This window comes from Paramisgurnus dabryanus, chromosome 12 (genome assembly GCF_030506205.2).
Source record: "Paramisgurnus dabryanus chromosome 12, PD_genome_1.1, whole genome shotgun sequence".
Taxonomy (NCBI): domain Eukaryota; kingdom Metazoa; phylum Chordata; class Actinopteri; order Cypriniformes; family Cobitidae; genus Paramisgurnus; species Paramisgurnus dabryanus.
In genome coordinates, this window is record NC_133348.1 from 26,199,428 (window position 1) to 26,222,846 (window position 23,419).

Here is a 23,419-nt window from a genome sequence, read left to right on the forward strand (position 1 = left end):
CAGACAGACAGACAGACAGACAGACAGACAGACAGACAGATAGATAGATAGATAGATAGATAGATAGATAGACAGATAGATCTTTTGAGTCCAGTATTTAACTGAAAGTTTCAGTGTCTTTGGGTTTCAACACCTCTACTTTTGACCTCTTGACCTTTCTTCAGGACTGGGGGCTCTCACCCTTTCATCTCTCGTGTCTGTTAGATTTATGGCAGACTCTGTGCAGACAAGATGATACTTGCAAAGGAAATAAATCCTTTATGTCAAACATTCATTCTTTTCCAATAGCTGTAACAAAAGTCATCTGAATGTGTACAAAAAGCAGATTAAATAAAGCCTCATTCATTACTTTTGATTTCTGAACCGTCCATACATTCATAAGTTTGTTTTTAGATATGTTTCAAAAGATTTTAAAGCAAACAGTGTTTGTTTGTTTGCGTGTACAGGTTTTGCTTCTTGCAAGGAGCAGGTTTTAAAATATCCTCTCAATAGTAGTAAACCCTTCTAAGTTGTTTGAAACAGTTTAAAATGCTCATTAATCTTCCCGATAATGATTTATGGTCTTGCACTGTCAACAAGATTAAGTGAGGGATTAGGTTTAATAGTAGAGTTAGAGGAAAGAAAATATCATTAGCTCTATATGAAAACAACGCAAGTATGTTTCATATAATGAAGCAAACCTGTGTGTATGTGAACATTTGTTTCTGAGTAAGGAACGCATTTTAGCAAGTTCAGAACTGCAGATCCATTTTAAACATTTATACATTTCTAGCGTTTATTGTCCGTGCCAATATAAACTATCTCTTTATTCATGTGATCTGCCTGTCTTGCAGAATACAGACAAAATCATTGAGGTAAACAGATTTAGACATATTGCCTAGGGAGAGAATGGAAGACATAATCTTTAATGAGTCTTTTCATAGTGTTAATAACTGAAGTCTTATTGGGAATTTATTGACGCAAAACAGAACAAGTCGACCCTTAGTACTCAAGTGTTTAAGAATTTGATGTTCCAAACACTTTAATTCAAACATGCACAAAATAGACTTTCTTTTTCTGTCTTCTGTCAGAAATAATGGTCACTGGCAGTCCCCTTTATTTGCTACCAATATGTATCTCTGAAGTACTAATATGTACTCTTTATATAGGTGCAAATGTGTACATTTATGCATTTATGTGAATCTCTAATATGTCCTACTATAACTAAGCTGTAGTGCTGGATTCATCTAAACCCCTGTCCTGAAAACAGACCCATACAGATAGGTGTGGGCTTTTCTGAATTTGACAAGTAAGCAACCACCTAACACGATGCCAAGCAAGCAACTGCATCAAATTACTGGGTTGTTTTCAACCCAATGTTGGGTCTATAAGGGACAAACCCAGTTGCTGTGTTAAATTAACCAAGAATATGTTTATATTTGACACAACTTGAATTTTGGGTTGAAACAATTCAGAATTTTGGGTTTTGACACAATGCTGAGATGAAAATAACCCAGCATTTTCTAGCAACCACCCACATTTTAGCCTTGCGGCAAAAAAATCAAGTTATTATTCACAGATATTCCTGATACATTCATACTGGAAGTGGGTGAGTCACACAGGGATGGGAAATGATAAGCAGTTAGTAGGAATGGAGAGTTTGGATACATTGAGGCTCATCGGTATTTCATCTACATCTTTTGAAGGGTATATCAGCCTCAGTAAAGCTGTCTGCCGTGAACAATTGGGAATCAAAAGCACATGATTGAGATGAGAAGAACAGACAGAGGCATAAAAACGAGATGAAAGAGCAAAGCGAAATGTGAGGAATGTAATAGGAGTAATATGGGAGGATCAAACCAGATCTAAAGGGGTTCAACTCCTGGTGTTTGGATTAAACCTTTAAGCAATAACCAAGGAGTTGATTTTTAAAATAAAAGACAAAATACATAGTTCTTTAACAAGACTCTTGTCACAGATTTCTTTGGTCCACAGACATAATATATGTGTTGCTAAGTACTTCACTGGGACAACTTTGAAAGGCACTTTTCTCAATATTTCGATTTTTTTCAACCCTTAGATTTCAGATTTTCAAATTGTTGTATCTGGGACAAAATTGTCATATTCTAACAGCTTATTTATTTAGCTTTCATATAATGTATAAATCTCATTTTCAAAAAAATTACCCTTATTACCCTTTTTGACCCAACGCTGGGTTGAAAATTACAAATTAATTAAAATTATAATTTATTTTGTGACAAAAAATGACTTATTGTGCATTCAATATATATTATATATTAGTGCTGGGCAAAGATTAATTGCATACAAAATAAAAGTGATTTTTGGCATAATATATGAGCTGTGTGTAATTGTTATGTATATATTCATTTAAGAAACATTTACATGTTTATATATATTAATTTACATTTTATATAAATTCTATAATAGATATAAATAAAACGAATTATATATAAAACATTTCTAAAATGTATATATGTATTGTGTGTGAATTTGAATATACACAATAATTACAAACAGCACACACTCATATATTATGCAAAAATCACTTGTATTTTGTATGCATTTAATCTTTGCCCAGCACTGATATATTAATGCTATCATATATATTAATATATTTAAATATATTGAATGCACTATAAGTCACTTTTGATAAAATCATCTCATATGTGACCCTGTCTGTAAAATCCAGGCTAAATCTCATAATCTAATTTTTAGATTAGAGCATCAAAGTTTGATTTTAATCATTGATTTCATATTTGGACATGACCTTAGTCAATATTAAAGATATTAAGGTTATATTTTCACAGAATGTTCTTTACATTTTGTAGCATTATTTTATATAGGAAATCAAAATCACAATAAAATGACTACAGGCAGGGTCACGAATGCTTAAATATAATACAAATAGGTCACAGTTACACTGATTTCTTTTCCCCATCTTTCTTCTTAAAGAATCAGATGAAATGCTCTTTAAAATCACTTTATTTCAAATGTATAAGTAATTCGGTCCTCCAACGTAAAGCCAATGTCAACTTGGGAATGGATATTTACAAATAAATTAAAAAATAATATACAATAGTCAGTAAAATGATATGGACTGAAATAAGTTCACATGTGCGTTCAGGTTATCTTCAGTGTCTTAACAATCAATCAAATCATCATCACCACACACATCTATTACATTGTTGGCTAATAACCAAGCTGTTAAAATGACAACAGTGAAGATAATGATTATTTACATAATAACATGTCAGGAAAGCAATAACTAATAATAACAACTCAAGCACAATTAAAAATATGACAAATTTATGAGTTATGAGAAACGATAATAGCAGCAAAAATTAATCAAACCTTTCATCTTCAATGTTCGATCTAGTTTAAACATATACAGAAGTTATATAGACATAAGATGAAAGCACATCTGCAGTGCAGTGTGACATCATCAGGTGTCATTTCCTGTTTGGCTTCACCTCCTGAGAAGACTTGATCTATTCCAATGATCTATTTATGTGGCTGTACTGTACTTTTTATTGGAAATGTGCATGTATGTATCATGGTATAAGCAGATTATAAATTAACTATAAAGAGCACAATGAAGTACCAAAAGAATGCAGCGCTAAAAGTTTGTTTTCATCATACTAAATGCATATACAACAAAATAACATTGTTATTGTAATTTTGATAACAGTAGTTTTGTGTATGTGCGCATACAAGAGATAGACCAGTGTTGTGCCATTGTTGTTGCGAGAGCTTAAAATCTTGCCTTGTCATACACACACACATTCGCACACACACACACCACAAATTAAACTCTGGCCCAGCTTGTTGTTTCCAGACCCTGCCAAAACAGGCAAACACAGTGGGCAGGCCAACTCTGTGCAGCGCCCCCCTCTGGCTGGGAGGAATGACAGAAAGATGCAGAAGAGGAGGGAGGAAGAGAACATCATGCCTCTAACCTCCCTACCAGACACTAGCGATACCGCAAGATCACAGGAACTGTAGAGAAAAGGGATAAAAAACAAAGAGTCAGACAATAAGCTTAAACAGCAAAGCAATTTGCAATAATTGTACAGTTTTGGTACTTGTACAGTGAAACACACAAAACTATTTCACAACATGGTTGGCTGTTCCTCGTTATTTAATCTAATGATACATTAGCACAATTTACAGGGGTGTGACGAGATCGTGTGTGTTCACGTAGAGTTGAAATGCTGTCTGGTGATCTCAGCGTAAAGTTGAATTTAAGGCAAAACCTTTTACAGTCCATGCATTATTATTCTGTCTTTACTGCGTGGGCTTTTTTTCGGGGGTTTTCAATAATGTTCGTTTGGGAACTCATATAAAGTTGTGTTTGTCTGTTGATCATACTGAGTTTACATAGTCTGAGTTTACATGATTTAATAGCCTCTTTCACACAGTAATTTCGGTAAATTATTATGAACAAGTAAACTCAGTGAGAAAGCTCTGCAGCGCGGCGAGCTCAGTGTTCTATTTGTAAACAATGGCGGGTTATGACTTCATATCCACAACCTGTATTTAGTTGTTTTCACTTCTGTGGCAAACGCTGACAGTCGCGGTGACCAAAAAAAACATTGCATTTGGTGACTTTAAATGGAACTGAACTGGGTAAGAGTCGCAACCTGAATCTTAAACAGTAGTATGTTTACACATTTGGCTTCATGGAGGATTTGCGAAGGACGTGGGCAATTCAGCAAATAGATGGTAAGCTATAACTTTGGTAAAGAAATGTTGAAGTTAACTTCAGGTGTGCTTGACATTAAGCAGCGTGCATGTGGAAACGTCCGTAAACAGTGCAGGGGTAAACGCATCACCTGTATTAAAACGTTATGATTGGCCCGAAGCTGTCAGCACGGTCTGACGTTGTCCATCCTAAATGCCAGTAATCCTTATTCTCCGTTCACACATAGCACTTACCAGTAAATTACTAGTAATCTTACAACCTCTCTTAGCACTCTTGAATGTTTTTGTTTAATAATAAAAAAACATGCGTTTACTTGTTTTTGATACTTTATTTAAAACCAATTATTATTGCATCATCATTATTATATGTTATTTTAAAGATTACTGCTCACTTAGGTCTATTTTTATTAGCAAAAATATTAAATTACTTCATTATCAATTACCAAAATAATTGTTAGGGACAGTCCTAGATTAGTTAAAACATTTCAAAATATTGATTTCAGTTTCCTATTTATATATTTTATCATTGAAGATTTATTAAAAGGTAAAAAAAATCTGTTTTTCGTGAACCCAATCTCGCCTGGTCTCGTCTTGCAGAGTAAGTGTCTCATCACACCCTAAACAATTTGCTTTAAATATACTGTCAACAGGTTTGTATGAGGATTAGGCTTAGGGGTAAACATCATTATAGTATATTCCACCTAAATATAAAAACATCCCTGAGATGTCCTAATATACAGTACATCTCTCTCTCTGTGTGTGTGTATGTGTGTGTGTGTGTGTGTGTGTGTGTGTGTGTGTGTACTTACCAATTATGATAAGCAGAATGATTGTCACAACCAATGCCACAACCAATTTCATCTGAGGACATAAGGGAAAAGCAAAGAGAAAATGATGATCCTGTATAAAAGCTCAACTAGTAGAGCATTGTGCTAGTAACACCAAGTACATGGGTTTGATTACCAGAGCTCAGATACAACAGCCGCTAAACACCACCAAAAATACAAGTTCAGCTCGTATTGTATGTTCATCAAATACATTAGTTTCAATACCGCTTAACATCTGTGTCAACATTCAAGTTCAAGTGTTTATTTGTAACATTCACATGATACAACCTGCTGTGAAATCCAGTAAATTTTAAATCTGAATACCCCACAGCTCCCCCTAATGATTGCTTCATTTTCTTAATTTAATTCTGCAACTTCATTATTTCTAACTTTATTACTCTTTTTTTTAACTCTTTACTACCATGTCTTGTCCAAAGAAGTGCAGGTTTTTGCAAAAAGAGGCTTGCATTTACTTAAGAGGGTTTCACAGCAAAAGACCAATAAAAAATGACTTAAGTGATTGTGAAAAGAATGCATTATTGACTTGGGCATAACTTAACTTTCAGTCTCTGTTTGTTTAACAGTCTGACTAGTGGCTGAACTGAACTCTGGAACAAATAACTTGAAAATAACAAATGTTTTAGTTCCCAAAGCACGAGGGGAGACGGCAATCATGGATCATCGCTATGTGAACGGACGTTTGGCAGCCAATCTGTAATTAACATTGTATACATAGGCTGGGGGGGCTTTGCTAGGGGCCCCCATAATCTTTGACATACGGACATCAGGGAACTTGACTGTAAATTTCGTCACAGGCCCATTTTGGGGGAAAACAAACTAGACTTTCCATTGATTTCCATACAAAATAGCGGAACAAAGCAACGTTCGTACACAACCGGCAGGCGTAAATAACTTAAAAAAAATCACTTAGATTAAACATTTTGATTAATTATCTGTCCACCCTGCCTGCCATAGAGCGTGAAAGATACATTTACACATTTAATTTGGTCAATATAAAAACATCTCTCTTTCATTCTCAAAGCGTCAAATTTGTGTAACAACGCTATCCAGTGATTGCTGGAAATATCACTAAGCCAGTTAGTTGTATGGCTGGACAAAAAAGTGCACTCAGTACTGTAAATATAAAGACATAATATATAAATACGAAGTAACTTTCAAATACGAAGTAAAATCATTCATTGTCTTCCCTGTTGACTCGATGAGGTACGAGTAAATGTCCGGGTAAGACACCTCTGGCCAATGGGAAGCGTTGTTACACAAATTTGATGCTGTGAGAATGAAAGAGACATGTTTTAATATTGACCAAATTAAATGTGTTAATGTATCTTTCACGCTCTATGGCAGGCAGGGTGGACAGATAATTAATCAACATGTTTAATCTGAGTGATTTCTTAAGTTATTTACGCCTGCCGGATGTGTATGAACGTTGCTTTGTTCCAATGGGGGTCTAGTTTGTTTTCCCCCAAAAGTGGGCTTGAACCTGTTCAGAAACATTCTATGACGTTGTGCCGGTTGTGCGTATAATTCGAACAGTTACATAAAACCTCAACTACTAAACAAAGGACCCTAAAAAGAGGTAGATGATCCATTGTAGGTCGGAGGACTCACCTTCATATCTCTCCACCACATCCTTCTGTGGAGCTGCTTGGCTCTACTGCTGAATGCCGACGCATTGTCTGATAAGCTTTCTGAAAGTCACATGACATAAAACCAAATAAACATTAACACAAGAGTCTGCAACGTCAAGATCTCTGTAGCACCTCCCTTATGGCCCTGTGCTATTATATTCTTACATAAGCTTTTAAACCCAGTCCTACGTGGCACCCCTCCCAGGATGTTTTAGATCTCTTCTTATATGAAACACCTGATTTAGCTCTTCAGCTTCCTCCTAGAATGTTAGAGATGTCTCCCTAATTAACACAATAACATGTTTATGAGTTTAATCATCATTTTATCATTTAAGACACCTAAAACATCCTGGGAGGGGTGCAACGTAGAACTGGGTTGGGAAACACTGATGTTCAGATGTTCTCTCTATGCTTAAATTCAAGGGAACGCTTTCTAGATTTGACACGTCTTACGTAACTCCTAAATGTGAACAATAGATTTTATCGATAGATAATGCAAACTAATCACACAAACATTATATTGTTTAGTTAAACATATGGTCATCCTTATGCATGAACAAAGGCAGCATTGAAGGAAACACATGGTAAACATTCCCTTTTGTAAGTGACAATGTTTTCCAGATGTTGCATTGCTACTTGTTCTCCATTTGCAGACAAAGAAAGTTGAAGCTTTGTTATGCAATATAAACAGAAAGACGGGCGCACATACTTTGCCCGCCACTTTAGCTAGTCAGTAAAAATAAAAATAAAGTATTTTATTGACTGTCCACACTGTGCATTACAATTGCTCAGATCCTATTTGTGTCCCATGGTGGTCTTTCAGTTTTTGGAATATCTGCATTGGTTTGTATGGTAATGACATTGCAAGGAGGGGTTTCCAATCAGCGTGTGACATCACAGTTTTTACACACAGCCCTAAGCTGCGTCTGAAATGAATACTTCCATACTATATAGTAGGCGTGGCAAGTAGTATGTCCGAATTCTTAGTATTCGAAAAACAGTAGCCGAAAAGTACTTGGATGACCTCCTATTTCTGGCAACATCCCAATTGGTTCAGTCGCAGGATACTTTACTATCCCGGCATCCCCCTGGGGCGTTGGTTTATTCGAAAATGCCTGGGAACGTGACTATTCAAATGCAAATACATATATTAAACAGCTGTCCCTTGTGTTTAAATTGTGGTTGTTTGAAGTCATTCCAGTTAACAACTAACTTGTTATTTTGGCAACGTGATGTATCAACATGGCGGATATAGTACGTCCAAATTTATTCATACTATCCATATTCATACTAGGGGTGGGACAATACATCGATGTGGTGCTGTATCGTTGTCTGTCTCCGTGCGATATGAGAATCAATATGCTGGCCTCAAATATCTTTATGATAAATTAATAAACATTTAATCTAATTCAGTTCTGTTACAGTATGCAATTTCGGACGCAGCCCTACTTTTTAGTAGAGACAGACGCAACTGTTCCTATTATTGTGGTACAGTTTTGGCAGAAAAACACGCCTCTTAAGTGCTTTATGTCGGTCAGACGGTCTCTTCCTGTAGGCAGTACTTGGATGGTAAAGCTGCAGTGGGGATCAGACCTTACGTAGTTTATCGGTCTCAAAGGTCTGGCTACGCAGGTTTAGATATCACTTTTGGTAAGGTACTGTAAGATTACCAAAAAGTCTCAGATCAGTTGGGAGGAAACCGTTCGCAAACATCTTCAGATGGTCTATTGTTCACATCTGCTGTCTAAAATGAACAAAAATACACATGGGACATTTTATCCAAAAATGTCTCCTGGCTGTTCTCAAATAAAAAGCAGAAATAGGACATGACTCACTGGTTAATGAAAAATGAGATTGCTACACAAAATACTTTTCCAGCTAAATATATACGGTTACCTGGAACTCTGTTTATTACGTTTGTAGGCTGTTCAATTTGATTCAGTTGGGTGTGTGTCATCCTTTTTTAGTAAATACATTTCTAAAGAAGCTATTGACATGAAATTTTCACCAGATGTTGGTAACAACCCATGCAATCCGCACATTAAAATAAATCAACCGGAGATGTCCATAAATTAAGTTATATATAATCATGTAAAATGACACAGGCATAAGTATACTGAAGAACAGGAGGCCCAAAAATGCATGGAAAGCCAAGACTCAGGCATGTGATTGGCCAAGGGAAAAAAAAGAGGAAGGAACCCACACCATACACACACCCCCTTACATAACTGAGACATTAGCTCCACCCACCAACCACTGACCGATGCAGCCTTCAGGTTTGTTCGACTTCATGCGGCGCCGCAAGAACCGACAGCCCTCGCTGTACTTTGGCATCATCCGGCTGTCGATTCTTGCTGCGCCGCATGAAGTTCAACAAGCCTAATAACTTCTTTTACCGCTCAACCTGCTCTTAAATCAACTAAAGTCAACTTGAAGTTAGCCGGCTGACGAACCCAACCAAAGAGTAACTCCACTTTTACCGTCTCTGAAGGGGAATCACCAAAATCAACAACAAATTCAGGCCACCGGGAGTTTTTATTGTTTACATCAACGCGACCCTCAGCTGACACAGCACTAACAGATTACACGAAAATTTTAATATGCAGCCAGCACTTTCATGAGTAAGATTTTGAGTACTGTTTTCAGCCCATGTTTCCCGCAGACTCGGGTAATGTAAAATGGTAAAAATATCTAAAACATAATTTAGCTTAGTTGTTGCGGTAAACATACTACGTAGAAAGTTATTATCATGTTGTTGTTATTATGAACACGAGCAAAGCAAACTAACATTAGCTCATCCTGTGCAGCTGTCAATCAAAGAACGTTATCATCTACTGTCATTCATCTCGCCTCAAGACCCGCCCCAATTTAGATTGTCAGAACATGGGCATCGGAACCATTATATGTCCCACCCACTCTTTAAAACCAATGATAATGGACCCACCCACTTTTTCTTTAATTTAGCGCATTTTTCTGTTCACTTATTAAAGCGCTGTTAGTCAAATCCATTCCACTAGAGCAGGGATCCCCAACCGTTGCTTTTTTACACCACGGACCCGTTTCAACTTTTTTTTTATTCACGGAGGGGGGTGTCGCTGAGTTGCTGTTCGAACAAAGTGCTGAAAAACCTCCTTTGCGAAATGTATAACGTTTGAAACGAAAGTAAAGGTCAAACAACCATGCATTAGGAAAATTAATAACTGCTTTATGTCGTAACCATATGGCAGATTGTTTTACTGTTTCACGAGTTTGCCTGCCCATTCTTAATAATTAACGGGAAACGAACTTAGCTTGCTGTTCTTAAAGGCAGCTCGAACCTTAGGTTGGACTCGAGCCACAAGTTCAAGAAACAGAAGAAAAAAAAAGGAGGAGATGAAGAGGAGAGATGCCAGAAGAATTGCGGCGGCGCGCGGAGGCACAGAGACTCCCGTTTATATGCTTTTAATGATAATTGACACAGGTTCCTTTCAAACCTACAATAAAAGTGTAAGCTACTCGTTAAAATATTATTACTGCAGTAAAATAGTTTATTTTGATTATGGTGCCACGATCGCTGGATAATTCTAAAGTTTTTTTTTTACAGAAGCCTGCAATTACTTTTCATATGCATCAATATGGACCAAAATCTCTGAGGAATGTTTCCAGTACCTTGTTGAATCTATGCCACAAAGGGTTAAGGCAGTTCTGAAGGCAAAAGGGGGTCCATCCCGGTACTAGTAAGGTGTACCTTATAAAGTGGCCGGTGAGTGTATGTAATGAAATATAGTGTTGGAGCATAATGTTGTTTTAGGGTGGACTGCCGCTATAAGTATTTAAACATCATCATTTACGAACAAACAGGAAGAAGACAAAGGCTAAGATAAAAGGTAAAAAGAAGTAATAGAAAACAGAAAAATTATGAAATATTTAATAAATGGTGATATTATTGACATTATGAACTCATTTAAATCTTTAATCTTTTTAATAAATTATAAATGTAACGTGATGAAAACACTATAAGAGACACATAGAGGGAACAGACTTCGACAAAACACCGGACATCTTCTCTACTTATTTTCTATTCTATCATTAAAAGATTTCCAGATGATTTCCTCGCTCCATTCTGTCCGTTTAAGGGCTTATTGTAATCATAAACACCTACGTTTATCTTCAATTTGTGTCTTCGGCGACGGTATACTGTAAAAATGAATTTTTTTTGGCATTCCTTTTCTGACACTTAACAGCACAAGACAACATTTTCTAGTGAGTTATCTTTGTTTTTTTCACTTGCGTGTAATTTATTTCCACTGTTTTTCTCCCATCACATTGCGCACGCAGCTTGCAGTGACGTACCTGTGACGTCTACTCGCAAAAGGTCTATATAATGTGCGTTTATATCAAACCTTCTTACCAGATTTGTCCTGCAGCTCATCCAGACGTTCGCCTCGCTCGATCACTTTGGATATGTTCTCCTGCATTACATCGATGACTTCATCAACCTGAGACTGCACCCTGAGGACCACCAAAAAGGAACAACATGTTACTTCAATTTCATTCCACAGACCATTTTTACAGCCTGGGTGCACACGTTGTGCTTTGTGCCTCTGATATTTGAATGCAGAAACCATCCATCTCATGCAAACACTGCACGATTAAACAACATATCATTGTGACTGTGATCTGTTGACCCTGCAGCATGGAAAGGTGGCACTGTTGTGCTAGACAGGGTCTAGACATCCAAACAGTTTGAATTATTTGATCTTGCATACAACTACGCACTAAATAGCACCTGAGGCATTTAGCTGCACCCCTACATCTGGGAAAAGGGTTGGCGTGGCTTCTGGGACACAGGTAGCCACTAAATAAACTGCCAACAGGATGTTTTGCCCCTTGCTTGGATACCTGCCTGGTACACATGATCTGCTCCAAGATGTCTGAGAGCAGAAATGTTTGTCTGGGAGATTAAATGCCATGTGTGAAATATAACAAAAGTATGGTTCCACTATTGAATTCCATTGTTTTGGCATGCGGTTACGTAAACCTGGTGTGGCGCGGCTGCTCACACTGGTTTAAGCTCGACTGGATTTCCATTGGGAGAATTACTAATGTATACAAGTATGACCCCCCCCCCCAAAAAAAAAAAAAGCTGGTTAACAGCTACGTCACTAAGGAGAGAGATTTTTTGTATTGGGAGTCACATTTTAAGTTTGCCTGCAAATATTATGTTGTGTCATAGAAACCCAGATGGTCACAGTGACTCCTTTCTTTTCAGATCGAAGGAGTGTTTGGGTGCGAGTGTTTGCACAGATGTCATTAAATAAAGTTGCATAAACTTTGCAAGAAACAGCGACATTGGCAGCCCTTGGACGAACAGTCAATGAATGTCCGTACCACAGTGCCAATGGAAGTTATTAGACATCTGTTCCCAAATTCCTTACCTGAGCCAGTCCAAATATTTGGAAATTCTTAATTTTTCTACTATTACTATTTCCTATTTCTATTATTGTTTTTTTCTTCCTAGTTTAAGTATTACAAATACTCGTAACAATATTGGTAACAAATGCTATATGAAGCAATATTTACAACTGAAGAGTTCAGATGCAAAACCCTCTAAGTGTGTCAGACATGTGTTTTTTTTTGTAAATTACTTTTTTTATCAGACTCTTTATTGGCAATGAAAAGGTTATTTGTCAGCAGTTGAAATTTCTTATTTTCACAAATGGCACTTTAGTAACTTCACACATAGTCATTGGTATTTGACCGTCTTTAGCCAAATGCAAGCAAGCTTTTCAGCAAACAATCTCCACATCTAAAAAAATCACTCTTCACTGTCAATGCCTTTTTGAATAAAGGTAAAATATCCTAATTTATTCAGTAAATCTTCTTAAACCATGCAAAACTCTTGCAGCCTGATCATTGAAATACGATGTACGAGCGGCGACGTCGTTCATCTGATTCATCTTCTGTGCACTTATAGGACTTTGCTGAAAAATAATCATGGAGTTTAATGGATTCTGCCAACAAACCGGTATTTCTGAATGGCCTGAGGCTGGGATTAAGCGGATTTGTAAGTATTTTAAAAATGTATAATACGTGTCGAAAGAATTCAGTCAATATCATTATCTAATTTTTCATGGCTTTTACATCTGAGCTCTTCAATTTTTGCCTTGCAGATGATTAAGATAGACTACAGCCCTATGTAGGCACAAAAACATTGTAGAAAGACGGTGGGTAAGATAACACCTACAACAAGCTAGATTTAGTTACTCCAGCTCAATAAGCTTTTATGAATTTGACACTATAATAATAAAGCAACTCATATGTCATATTCTCATAGAAATGCATGCACTCTCATGTATGGTGTCTAATGCAGAAAAAAACATATACATACTGTCGAATTTTGTCATTTTGGGCACCGAATCTTGGTCCTGAAGGTCCTCTCCTGAAAGAAGCATAAATTTCATATAAGAAATGGACCTTCCTAAAAACTGTATGCACACAACAATCACTGTCAAATGCTTTTTGTTAATGCATGGGTATTGCAAAACGATTGCATGATGTCAAATGAGATCTAGCAAGCAGACTTACAAGAAAAAGTCCTCCTCTTCATCAGAGTCTTCCTCCAGTAGGTTTCTCTGCAAGTTTGAAAGATCAGGTCGTTAACCCGGTTAGAACTAATGAATGTTATGTGTAATCAAATGTTCTGCCAGGATCACAACCATGCGATGATTCATAAAGATTGCATTGTGAACAATATATCAATCTACCTCGTTAAACTGTTAACTTTGAAGGACGCCATGTGGGCACAACATGTAACGCACTATTGCTAGATAAATCTCACATGGGGACACAGTAGTTCAGAACACTTTGCTCCTACAAGATTACTTTTCTGATGGACATGAGACTTCAAAAGCTACATACAAAGACCAAATCCATGTGGTCTATATCTGCACCATCTGATTGGTTTTAATGTTTGAAGTAAATCAGAGAAAGTATTTAGCACCAAAGTTTATTTTGTTTAGTAATGAATGATCACATTTAAAAATGCCTCACCACTGATTTCAGGATCCTGATGACTGTATGTTATGTAACTCTCTCTAACTGCATCCAGACCTCTGACACGCCTTTAAAAATCTGGACAATCGCTTACAAACTTACTATGGAAAAACTCTGTGTTTACTTAAGGGACAAATTGTGCACTACTACAGTAATACAGAACTACGATGACATTTTAAAGGAAAACGCACTGCATATCCATCACACGTGACACGTACATAAATATACTGAAATAAATCCATGTTATTTATCCAAATGCAAAAACATAACAAATGCAAAAAAAGGTTTTTTCTCAATATGGAGACTAAAAAAGGTATAATTTTCCATAAAGATTTAACCCTTTTCTTTCCAATTGACCATCTAAACTTAACCATCCCAAACCAATAATGCATTGATATTAAAGGGGACATTTCACAAGACTTTTTTAAGATGTAACATAAATCTTTGGTGTTTCCAGAGTACATATGTGAAGTTTTAGCTCAAAATATCATATAGATAATTTATTATAACATGTTAAAATTCCCACTTTGTAGCTGTAAGCAAAAATGTTTTTGGTTGTGTCCTTTTAAATGCAAATGAGCAGTGCATTGGTTGGATAGCGCATATTAAGGAGCCGTATTATCCCCTTCTGACATCACAAAGGGAGCCAAATTTAATTTGCCTATTTTTTCACATGCTTGCAGAGAATGGTTTACCAAAACTTAGTTACTGGGTCGATCTTTTTGACATTTTCTAGGTTGATAAAAGCACCGTGACCCAATTATAGCACTTAAACATGAAAAAAGTCATTTTCATGATATGTCCCAATTAATATCTGCAAGACTGTAAGAAAATACACAACAGAAAATGATTTATTATGCCAGTAAAGAGGATTTTTTTCCTACAGATATACAACAGCGCTTTTAACTGCGCACTTCCAAATAATTACGATCCTTTACGAGAGGATGAAAAAAAATAAAGCGGGTCTTTTCCACTGGTTATGGTCAGTGACGGTTACACAACCAGCACATGTAAAGCCACATTCATAAGCCCTGTTCCAGATCTTTCTTCTCTCACTGCTTGAGTTCAAACTTATATGTCAGACAGATCGGAAAAGACTCATCCAACATTACTATCTGATGTTTTCCAACACTGTCTTTTAATCATGTTTAGGACCGGAGTGGTATCCTAGAAAACAACCCAACAGGGCTTTAGTATCCTGGCATTGGTTCTGGATGGTTTCCAGTAAACTTTTTAACATCAGCTCTCTCGTCTTTCAAAACTGGCAGATAATGAAGGCGTCTAATATCAATGGTGGGATGTGTAGTGACAGATCCTCAGGAAGAGCTCCAGTAGTTTACTAACCCCTGCGGGATTTAATGCCTGTTATCATGACATTAATCTTTCTTGCAGTGAATACATCTGACAACCCTAACCATTTCTCCAAAATCCCTGCTTACTTTTCATTGTCAAGTTATTGTTCACTGCCTGACTTTTTGTTTACACGTATTTTTGATAGTGACACGCATATTTAAAGTTGGGGCACTAATCTTAAAACTTTTGCACGCAACATGGTTTGTATCAGACATAAATGATCATGGACTGAAGATAATAGGTATGCTAAAATTAGCACTAAATGGGCCCAAGCCATATCTAGAGACCAGTGGATGATAAGTTAAATGCCAATAGGAACAATCTGGCAACCACCCAACACACCCTGGCAAACATACTAGCATCACAGCTGCAAATTTTGCAAGGGCAAGCATACTGCCATTCTTTTCACAAAAACATATAAATCTAAGTATTTATGTCTGCAAAATGACGTTCAGTTTACTTTTGGGTTCCAGTTATTCTGTTTTTCTTTCCAAGTGTATTTCAGTTCCGCACAGTTTGTCTATCGAAGCTTTCATTAAGACATGTGCCAACTGCCCGCTGTAAAAAACATATGAGGTGAGACCCATTTACAATAGATTTGTTATATAAGACTGTTGTGTTCTCCACTGAGCACCATGGGGTAAACACAAGCAGGTCATAAAGCACAGGGCCTGCTGGGGGGTTTAAAAGTACAAAGATGTTCAGGTCTGGATTTGGTCAGATAAGTGCATATTCATTATGTCATAGCCTTCATCTGTAATTGTTTATATATTACAATACTCTCCCTCATCCCTGTACCAGATTTAGGTTGTTTTCCCCAAAAAATGTATAAACACTGTCGCTCTGTCAAAATATTGCTATTTGAGAATCCAAATCTGCTCGATATTGCAACACTGGCTCAATCAAAGGCGTTGTTTAGTGCGGGACTGCTTTCAGCTAATGGCAGGCAGGGATGTTATGATCATAAAACTCAGGTATGACTCATGTAATATTATTCATCTTTATGGTAAGAAATATTAGTGGGTAACCTTGGGGAAGGATCTTTGAGAGTCACTGTTAGCTCAGACAGGGCTCTTTTGTGCTTACCCTTTCGCTGCGAATGGAGCCGGTGACCTCATCATCGTTCAGATGCCGTTTAAATTTGGGAGGCATGCTGGGGTCGAGCTGCTCCTCCCTCTCTGGCTCCCTCTGCAGGCAAACCAAGAAAAGAAACTGTGATTTAGGATGATGTGTTAAATCAGCATTTGAGTTCAACTCACAACAGGAGTTACTCAAAATGAGGATGCATAAAATATAAACGCCAAGCCAAGAGAGGCTGTGCATTACAGCAACTTTACTACAGTATTTGATCCTAGACACAAAATTTCTTTTCATTTTTTACAGATTCATACATCAACTGAATAAATAAGCTTTTTATTGATGTATGGTTTGTTAGGATAGGACAATATTTTGCCAAGACACAAACTATTCAGACATCTGAAACCTGAGGGTATTTATGCTAGGAAATGTGCAAAATATTTTCATTTTCAAACATCTTTACTTACTACTCTAATGATATTTGGCATTAAAACAAATCTATAATTTTGACCTATACAATGTATTGTTTGCTATTGCTACAATATGCTATGGTTTACTAGGAAGGCTGGTTTTGGTTTACTATGGAATTCAGCTGTGTGGTCACAGATGGGTAATTATTGGCTCTTTTACAACAGGTTTGAAGGCGTCTCATCCAATTACATTTTAGACCTGGCTGGGACTGTCCGTTCCAAAAAGCTTAATTCAGACCAGATTGTGACCCGAAATAAAGACCACTTATACTGGCCGAATAGCCGGGCACAGGTCTGTTAGTGAGTTCATTAGAAGAAACTTTAAGCAATAAAAGTGGCTCTACTTTAAACTCAATCCAGTCATAATTTAGACCACCCTGTTATATTTAACAGTTTGGTCATGGGGAAACGTCCAGGTCCAGTCACACCAATAGTAATGTGCTTCTTTTGAACATCAAACAAAGCTGTTAAAGACAGATTTTAGGAATTAATGTGAATGTCTTTAAAATTTCTTTATTTTCTCACAGCGGTTCACACATGGTTTAGCCATTTGACCATTTTTACGTACCTGTAGCCTATAGCTTTATTGTCAAAGCGGACTTTCATCTAAATATAACTAGACTTTAAGTAGGTTCTCATATGGTATACTCCGAAATGTTGAAGGTGTTGTGGATAATAGTGTTCCTGTAGCTCAACTGGTAGCGCACTGCACTAAAGGTTGTAAATGTACAAAAACGTACAAAACTTAAGTCAGATTACTTGGTACTAGAATACCACTCTTCCAACAAGAATAACGAGTGTAAAATTGTACATAGGCAAAGATATTGGAAATAACAAGATTGTGCATGGCTATTACTAATTAAATGTGGGACAATGCAACCCTCAATATGAATGCTCCAGTGACTGAAGTCCCGCTTTCCAGTTAAAACAAGCAATCATCATCTATATAAAGACTGACAATTCCCTGGGCCAACCTGCATGCACAGAAGCTAAATGTATGTCAAATAATCTTGTTACAGTAAAACTAGTCAAGTAATTACTAGATTAGTACTAAAGTGAAAAACATGAATAAAGGTGCTCAAAAGGGTTCTTCGCACACAGCAAAGTCATCAGTGTTAAATGTACAGTGGTGGGGTTTATGAATAACACCAGACCTGGTGATACCCATATTTACACCAGCAATGTACATTTAACACTGGCGGATACAACAAGAGAACCATTTCTGCTTCCACAAACAATCTTTTTTACAGAAGTCTTATACAGAAACAACAGGAAACTGCTTCATTTTCCACTCCTGGACAACAAGCTTAACCTAGAGGTCTGTACCATTGAGTCCACTGTCCTCTTTTGGGACTGCTCTCTGCTTCTCCTGCTGGTATGAGCTGCTGGAAAATGGCTTCTCCTTTATCCAGGAGCACAGCAGAGGGTTCCAGAAAGCAGAAGAGGGAGAAAAAGGGACTGGGAACAAGGAAAGATAGGGAGAAAGGGAAGGGTTGCAGAGATGAGGAGAAAGGAGAGTTTGAAACAGGTCATGAAAGCCAAAGAGAGGACAGACAATCCAACAGTCATCCACCTGAAACCATGCAGATACTTTATTAAACATATGTTAGTGTAAGGCTTGGTTTCACAGACAAGGCTTAGCTAAAGCCAGGATTAAAGGACAAGTTCGGTATTTTAGACTTAAAGCCCTGTTTTCAGATTGTTTATAGTCAAATAGAATGGTTTTGACTGAAATTTCGACATTTTCGGCTGCCCTGAGAATTTTTGCGTGTTTGTGTTTCAGCTCAGACCTCTACAATGGGTTTAATGGTGCACTGGAACAATCCTTCCTAAAATGCATTAAACTTTCGTTTACAAAGACGTGAAACTCACCGAGTGGTCAGGGGTGTTCACTGGTATGCTCACACAAAAATCGCTCCAAAAGACGCATTCCAACAGGTTTTATCGTAGTTTTTACCAAGTCCATTGACTGTATTAGACGTCCTGTGAGGTACGGTATTACTCCGCGCCGGGAACTTTGTTTCTATTCTTGCAATTGGCAAAGGCGGATTAGCGCCACCACCTGGGCTGGAGTGTTTATTATTCAAGCTCTAAGCGGAAGAATGTACGGGTGTGAGGCGTTTGGGGAAATAGGTCTACAAGTTAACAACGAATGCTAAAACAGCTGTTGGAAAGCATCTTTTGCAGCGATTTTTGTGTGAGCATACCAGTGAACACCCCTGACCACTCGGTGAGTTTCACGTCTTTGTAAACGAAAGTTTAATGCATTTTAGGAAGAATTGTTCCAGTGCACCATTAAACCCATTGTAGAGGTCTGAGCTGAAACACAAACACGCGAAAATTCTCAGGGCAGCCGAAAATGTCGAAATTTCAGTCAAAACCATTCTATTTGACCATAAACAATCTGAAAACAGGGCTTTAAGTCTAAAATACCGAACTTGTCCTTTAATTTATGGGGCGGTTTTCCAGACAGGGATTAGACTAGTCCTAGACTAAAATAAATGCATGAGCTGTCCAAACTGAAAACAACTTGCACTGACATATCTTAAAATACATCAGTGCCCTTTGTTTTGCCTCAAAATGCACACAAGTAATGTTTTTAGTAAGGCATGTTTGCTAGTTATATTCCCTAATTAAACTAAGGCCTAGTCCTGGTTTAAGCTAATCCCTGTCGGGGAAACCACCCCTTGATGTTTAAGCATTTTTATATTACATGTGTTAGAAAAAGACAAATCTTGAGAGAAATCATTGGCACTATTTTAAGATCTGTCAGTGCAAGTTATTTTCAGTTGAGGCAGCTCAAACAAGGCTTGTCTGTGAAACTGGGAAAATGTCAGTTTGAGAAGAATGTAGTGTGTAGTTAAGCCAAAACAATCTTAGACTGTTTTAAAGGGTAAATAAAATAAAATAAAAAAATAAAAAGGAGATCATTTATTAACCATTATTATGTTTCAAACCTGTGTTGTTCAAGTCAAGGTTATAGCAGACTTTGGAAGAGACTTAAGTTAGGGTTTACATTTACTAAAAATCATGTTCTCCACCATAGCTTTCAAATCTCTGTAGGTGCTGCCTATTCAAGTGTGGTTTTTAAAGGCACTTTAAACCTGGTGCACTACACCTACAGTACCATAGTGAACAATGAACATGCAAAAAGAAAATTAATAGCTATGGCAGAGGCCAAGATTAGGGACGCACCAATATATTGCCTATAATCAGTATAGGCTAGGGCTGCACGAGAAATCGCATCTCGTCACTAAAGCCAGCTCCTTGATTAGTAGTAGTAAATCTTCATCACCGGCTTTCAGGTGGAGCGGCATTTAGTACACAAAGCGTAGTTTACAGACAATCAGGGCAATTTCGTATTAATTATCGTGAACTTGTGGTCTGCGAAATGTATGCAACATGGCCCAGTGTGTCCGAGCCCTAGTGAAAATGTTCTTGTTCTGGTTTCACACTCACTCAATTCTATCAAACCCCCGGTGAACTTGCGTTAATCTCATGCTTTCACCAACCCCAACATACAAAAAGATGTAATACATAATGCAACTTGCATGCATGCATATTTTTGTTTCTTGATATTTTGAAGTTATAATGCACATCAGACAAAGCTACAGCTGTGCATATGTGCTTTAAAATGCAGAATTCATCAGTTATTAAACAGAACTAATTATTAACATCATTGGCTAAAATGCATGCGCAGGTTACTTTGCTTCCTAGAACACTTAGGGGCAGGACACACCAAAGCTTTTTTACGTGGCTGAAAACGCCTGGAGGACGCCAAATGCTAGCTGTTTTTCAGCTGATCACCAGGTTTCTTCAGCTGAGCGCTTTGGTAGCTGTGATACTTGAGCTGTGAACCGGTTGGTTGTTGTGATACTTGTCCAGCCCCTCTTCCACTGTGATTGGACGGCCATGTGAGAACTGACAAGTTGAATCTCTTTCAACTCGCGCTGAGCACCGGCTTTCAGCGCAGAAAAAGTAAGCTAGCTGCTGGCTTTTTTGAAAAACGCAGCGCTTCCATTGGAAACAACTGAAAACATGCGCCAGCCGTGGGCGTAAAAGCTTTGGTGTGCACGCCCCCTTATATTAAGGGGGTTTTACACTGGCAGTTCAGTTCGAAACAGGAAGTAAATCACTCTCTCTCAACATTGGAGCCCACTGAAATGTTAAAATTGTGGCTTCTATTTTGAGTCGTTTGGGACACGGTGACACACAACCCTCTCACCATGCATATCATATTGCTTAGTCGGTCCATCGCTTCACTTGTGCCGCTCAGACATTCATGTAACTGTTGTGTGTGCTAAGGATGCCACAATTCTTAATATAATATTCAACAGTCAAAATGGTTTATGATAAAAGAGATGCTCATGTTCACAAAATACTCAACAGACACTCACTTAACACTAAACTGTGATTACAGATGAGATTGAGCCTTGGTGTGCAGCAGGCTAGTATTTTGACAAGATGCATGATGCACATGGTTCACATGACGCAACGGACACATATTTTGACATGACGAGCCACACATGATGGGCTAAATACATATTAGCTTCCCATCGTGCCCCCTTCGATAAAGAAGTCTCCGGCCGCCACTGGTTACCTAGTATCGGTGCATCCCTAATAATGGCAAAAAAGACAAACAACGCAATCTTATAGCCTCCAAAGCCTTTAAATATAGGTCAAATCAATGTCATATACAATTTGTATGCCTCCCAATTAAAGTTGTAATGCTATCTTTGGTTTTACATGAAACAATAACAGCATGCAGGTTTGAACAACATGAGTAAGTGACGCTACAATTTTTTCTTTTTCTATCCATAGAATAAATTTAAATGTGCAATGGTTAGTGGTTGGATGACAGATGGACAGATGGATTCAGAAATGGGATGATAGAAAGAAAAGAACCTACCCTGCTGTTGTCAATATAAACCAACTGAATAAAAAAAACATCCAATAAACCTTTCAGAGTCCTCCTAGCAAAACCCTTGATTAGTTTACAGACTTCACAAGTAACACAAATGCGTCACAAGCATGGTTATGGAACAACTAAAAACCTATAAACAACACTAATAACTGTTTAGGCATCATTCCAGTGTCCTACCCATCACTGCCACTAAATTATTTATAAACAGACAGATCAGATTAAAGCTAAAAGAAAAACTTGCCAAAAATTTTACTTGGCTTTCTGTACTATCAACAACTTTGGATGAATCACATACTGTTTAGCTTCCTTAACCAATCACACAGTCACGGAGTATAAACAATACAATGAAATCAACAGTTTATATTTATTCAGTGATAACCTAGGTGTGAAATAAACATCTAAATCCTTTATTCAGTTCAGACAATCAATACACTTATTATTGCGGGTTTGAAATGAACAGTGACATTGTGAAAATCAGGTTTATGACCACAAAATAAAAAATATTAGAAATCAAACAACTATTACAACAACTCTTGATTTTCTGATTTTAACTGTTTAATCAGAATTAACGTTTTTAATCCTTTGTAATAATAAGGGTGCTGATGTTCGTACCAGTGCTTTAAGCGAACGTTAGTCAACACAACTAAATACACGTTATCATAACTTACATGACACCAACAGAGCAAGATCAATTATAAAACAGCGATCTCGAAAGAAAAAGGAAAACCAAACGATAAAATAATCGTGTTACGAGAGAATGGAGATGAGTTGGTGATATAGGGACACTGCCGTAAAAACAGATGACATGACAGCTAGCATGACAGCTAACACCACTGGCTAGCATCACAACCGCTAAACTGACACACAAACACACGAACACAAGCCTCTAAGAGGCACAATTTACCTCAGTGCTCCTGTTTTTGTCGATGAAGTCGATTCCTTGTGGAAAATAGCGACTGTGTTTATCAAAATCCCGCTGAATGTGAGAGATCGTGATCAGAGTAAGTCGTCCTGATGAATCTCTGTGCTCTGAGCGGAAGTCACCACAGCTGGACTCATCCTGTTTCCTGTAGACACAACATCATCACCACCACCATCATCATCACTGGTTTGATGATTACTAATAAAGTGGGTCATTCTGATGAGATTATTACACAAGAACACTTGACCAGTTTAGAAACGCTGATCTCAACATGATTAAAGAGCATTGTGTTTTAATTTATCACAAGCCATGCATGTTTAGATAAGATACGACTTAATGTTATATTGCTTTATGTGATACATTAGATACTATTTACATTGTGTTGGAAAGTGATGAAAATTTTTTTTTAAAGAATTTTTAATTTTACTTCGAGTGCCTTTTTTAACAATATTAATTTGTAT

General features: G+C 37.4%; 1 protein-coding gene across 2 annotated transcripts; it reads right to left on the bottom strand.

Annotated features, from left to right (window-relative positions):
* Positions 1–2,964: 2,964 nt before the first annotated feature.
* vamp4 (vesicle-associated membrane protein 4) lies at positions 2,965–23,101 on the bottom strand. Of its 2 annotated transcripts, XM_065257351.1 has the most exons (9): positions 22,941–23,098; positions 18,439–18,570; positions 16,652–16,753; positions 13,745–13,791; positions 13,548–13,598; positions 11,568–11,668; positions 7,158–7,237; positions 5,511–5,562; positions 2,965–3,996 (listed from the first exon to the last, which is right to left on the bottom strand). In XM_065257351.1, exons 2-9 carry the CDS (start codon positions 18,439–18,441, stop codon positions 3,971–3,973), a joined length of 462 nt encoding a protein of 153 aa, XP_065113423.1. In that variant the 5' UTR covers positions 18,442–18,570; positions 22,941–23,098; the 3' UTR covers positions 2,965–3,970. The 2 variants fall into 2 exon arrangements, with proteins under 2 accessions (XP_065113423.1, XP_065113424.1); XM_065257352.2 differs by lacking the exon at positions 18,439–18,570 and having other exon boundaries at positions 22,941–23,101.
* Between the last annotated feature and the right edge of the window lie 318 nt (positions 23,102–23,419).

Excerpts from the sequence above, each read along its gene's own strand:
- vamp4 (XM_065257351.1), bottom strand. Across the intron at positions 13,792-16,651 it reads GCTCCATTCGCAGCGAAAGG|AGAAACCTACTGGAGGAAGA; the intron begins GTAAGCACAAAA and ends TCAAACTTGCAG. Across the intron at positions 5,563-7,157 it reads TGTGGTGGAGAGATATGAAG|ATGAAATTGGTTGTGGCATT; the intron begins GTGAGTCCTCCG and ends TTATGTCCTCAG.